Source organism: Diaporthe batatas (genome assembly GCF_019321695.1).
Source record: "Diaporthe batatas strain CRI 302-4 chromosome Unknown Contig00002, whole genome shotgun sequence".
In the NCBI taxonomy this organism is placed as follows: Eukaryota; Fungi; Ascomycota; class Sordariomycetes; order Diaporthales; family Diaporthaceae; genus Diaporthe; species Diaporthe batatas.
The window spans coordinates 3,590,615-3,594,312 of NW_025408549.1; the positions used below are offsets into that span (position 1 = coordinate 3,590,615).

The 3,698-nt window shown below is 52.0% G+C and overlaps 1 protein-coding gene across 1 annotated transcript; it reads left to right on the forward strand.

Moving 5' to 3' along the window:
• The first annotated feature begins 506 nt into the window (after window positions 1–506).
• KVR01_001230 (uncharacterized protein) lies at window positions 507–2,979 on the forward strand. Its single transcript, XM_044792807.1, has 3 exons — window positions 507–839; window positions 908–1,018; window positions 1,085–2,979. The coding sequence occupies exons 1-3, from the start codon at window positions 614–616 to the stop codon at window positions 1,261–1,263; spliced, it is 516 nt and encodes a 171-aa protein (XP_044649185.1). The 5' UTR covers window positions 507–613; the 3' UTR covers window positions 1,264–2,979.
• The last annotated feature ends 719 nt before the right edge of the window (window positions 2,980–3,698 follow it).

Sequence of the window (3,698 nt, forward strand, 5' to 3'; positions counted from 1 at the left end):
TCAAATGATCCACAACCTTGGAGTCTTGCACAAGGACCTCGAACCTCGCAACATACTGTGGAATGAGGAGACTGGTCAGGTAATGGTGATTGATTTCGAGCGGGCCGTGGTTGTCAAACAACGAGCTGTACTAGGTAGTATATCGGCAAATCGGAAGAGGAAGGGAGGGCCCGATGTGAGTATGGTTAAGCAAGGTGGGGATAGGTCTTCTGTGTTTGCCGAGGAGAGAAAGCGGGCGGCTATGAGACTACATAGCCTTGGGCTTATTCCTTGACAAATAGAGTTGAATGAATGGTGTCGCTTTTAAGCCGATTGCAGAGGATCGCCCAACGAGGACGTGTCACACTCGTCCATCGCACCAATTTTTGCTATCTCTTCAGCAGCTCCCGAAGTTCTCAGAGGTGCCATGCTTGATGGACCCAAGCCAGTTGGCCGTCGTGGGCGGACTGCCGTCATTGCTGTAGCAACGAGAGCAAGACTTTCAACTTTAATTCGTCAACACGGCCTCCACATCATCCTGCATTGTTTACATATCTTATAAACGCAGTGCACGCGGCAATCATTAGATCTTCCAATCCTTCTCTTCATCACACGGCCACTTTTTGCTGTCAAAATGGCAGCCCCGCAGCTGCCCGACTTCCATGCCATAAGGCAACACTTTAACGCCCTGGGGGACCAGCTCCAGCGCTTCGCAATTGTCCCTGATATGCAGGAGGGCCAGCTTCTTCACAATATCATACAACAAAATAATGACATCCTTCAACAACTTGTCACATTAAATCACCGCGTCGACGGGCTGAGCAACAAGTTGGACCAGCTTGAAAACAGGTTTTGGCAGAGTATGTGGTACTCCTTCTCCTGCCAACAAGTGCCTAATTAAGGCATCACAACTCACTCTCGCGGATAGCCAACAACAGGCTACCAACACCGGAATACCTCGAGGGCCTACACAACATGCAGACAAACGGGCTGATTCCTAATCTCCCTAATACAGTGCAAGGCATCCAGAGTCTTAACCGTATGCATCTGATTTATAAACGTGATTTATAAACGCGTCACAAGCTGAGGCTGACATGATGGCTAGTGAACAATGCCAACCGCATTCTCGAGGAGCTTGGACACGAGCCGAGTGGAAACTTAGTGGCCCGGAAGCGCCGGATCCTGCTGGAATTCGGGGTCACGCAACAACTAACAGACTCCTTGCATCAGCCATACAATGAACACACTAGCAGTGCTGAGTGCAGCGGCGTCGCTGACGGGTGAAATTGGAAGGGGTTATTTGTGGGTTGATTGGGCTCCGGTGGCTTCACTTAGGCCTACGTTTGCATTGATGCGTGCAAATCAACCAAGACGCGTGCAATAGCGACAAATATTTTTGTAGATAGGGTAAATGGAATCAAGGCCTTTGCAGAGTGATAGCCCATGATCCTACTTGCAAATCATCTACAAGACGATCATGAGCATCCTGCAATTCGTTCGTCAATTCGTTCTTCAAGTGATCCTCCAGATCGCCCTTGACGCCAGTAACCATGTCTTCCATAGAGCAACTCCACTCATATCTGAGTTCATCAGCTGTCTCTTCTATACGCGCTTCTACCTCGTCCATGATATCCGGTTTCATGCGTTTTATGCAATCCTCCATCACCTCCATCTTCCGTTCGACACGACGAAGATCTGCCCTCGTCCTTTCAACAATAGATATCATTCGGGCGAGCAAATCCACCGCAGTTGATATGTTCCCCACAGGTGGCGAATTCACCGCAGTTGACATGTCCCCCACAGGTGGCCGATCCAAGCGAGGTTTTTTGGAAGGTGGCAGACCCTCTGAGAGGTCACGGCAGCGTTTTGAATAGGGTGGAGGATTCTTGACTTCCTCATTGGGTCTTGAGGGCGGGCTTGTTTGATCCAAATTTAAGACACACCCGCCCTTGCCCTCGTAGAGTGTCGTGATGTCGGCAGTCGAATTGTCAGGCTTTAATCGACCCTTAGATACTAACGTGCAAAGCGATATCAATTGTGAGGCGGGAAACGCATCATCGGCAATATGAATCGTCAGGGTAGTCTGAGTTGTGAGATATTGCGCATAGGCCGAAGCCCGGTCCATCACCTTGTGTAGAAATGTTGTGGAATCTCGAGGACCGACAAGCGACGCGGGCTTCTCTAGCACAAATCGCAGGGAGGTCGTTTGGGTTGTGCCACGCGCGCACCTGAGATGGCGGGCTATTTGGGGGTCTGTACATTGTTCCGTGGAGACAGAGGCGATCTGCTCAGGGGAGATGAGGAGATAGGCATATTCGGCCGAGTCTTGCGCGATTGCGGGAATGAGGAGCAGGCGGAACCTGAAAAAAGCGGTGCTCAGTTCGTCGTCGAACACGAGACGAAGCTTGTCAGTCTTGGAAGGCTGCTTGCGCACTGCCTCTGGCGCGTCAATTAAGACTCGTCGCGTTGCTGAGACACGGCGGACTGGTTCGGACATTTCCAACACTCGTTCGTCCCTAGACATGGGTTAGCGACAGGATTCAAGCAGTGTGGCGGCGGAGAAGAAAGCCCCCTGGATGAACAGGACTCCCACCCACCCGGGCTTTTCAAGTTGATCGAGAGTAGCCCTGACTCCGTGCTGGGGACAATTCAAAGGGTATAAGATAATGGACAATTCGGTGCAGTCAATCGTGCCCGCTCAGCAATAGCGCGAGAACGGAAACCATTGTGTTCAGTCTAGCAAGCAAGGTGATTCCAAAGACAGGGCCTGAGATGATCCGCCTGGTAGGCTGATTCCTGAGACAGCGCCTGTGGAGACCCCCAACGCCCTGCCCAAAACCCAGGGGCTAGAAAGCCAGGCCTGTAGCTTGGTAATGGGCACAACTGAACAAATGATTTCCGCGTACAATGCGTGGGTGTGCAATGCAATGTTTCGAGTATTGCGTGTGCGACAGGATTGACTGAAGAGGGGTGTTCGAGTTAAGGAAGGGAAGAGGAAATGGCGGAGAGTTGAGGAGCGGGAAGAGCGGCCCGGATACATGTACTTACCTAGGTTAAGAGGTAACCTGAGCTGATGCTGACTAAGAAACGCGGAAAAGGGAAGGCTGGATAGCGCCTTGGCCATTGCTTCCGTTGATCGGAACACCTGATTTTATAGGTCGTTTTGTAAGGCCATTCCCTGCAGCGCCACAGGAGTACTGTGCTTATCGGCCGCAGGCCTAAGGCCCAGGGCTAGGCAAGGGTTACTTTCGCTGTGGCCGGTTTTGTGACCCGGTGACCTGTTGTACCATCCTCATCACAAACTGGGTGCAAGCGCACAGGGGCTGCAGGCCAACTTCTCTGCGGGCAAAATTCTCAGCCAGCTTTTGGTTGCATGCCCAGGTGACCAACAACAGGGCCCACTCCACCATCTAATTGCATGCATGCACACTATAAGGGGCAACCAACTTTCATGCCGGCAAATTTCAGCCAGCTTTCAATTGGTAGTTCCATTCCTGGCTGGCACATTGCCAGCCCCAGCATAAGCGGGCCAACTTTCATGCAGCCTTGCCAGCCAATTTTTGAGTGGCCGCCGTGTTAGTCGCGACGCCACCTCTCAAGGATTAGAATGAAGATGAGATACCGCCACTTCCACCAACTCCGGTTCAACGTCTCCGTCTTCGTGCCCACAGGTGAGAAGCTCCCCCCCGCTCCGTCACCCTTTCCCCACCCTAAGCAGC

Coding starts and splice junctions, on each gene's coding strand:
- KVR01_001230 (XM_044792807.1), top strand. CDS start 614: ATGGCAGCCCCGCAGCTGCCCGACTTCCATGCCATAAGGCAACACTTT. Junction 840..907: donor TGAAAACAGGTTTTGGCAGA/GTATGTGGTACT, acceptor TCTCGCGGATAG/CCAACAACAGGCTACCAACA. Junction 1,019..1,084: donor AGGCATCCAGAGTCTTAACC/GTATGCATCTGA, acceptor CATGATGGCTAG/TGAACAATGCCAACCGCATT.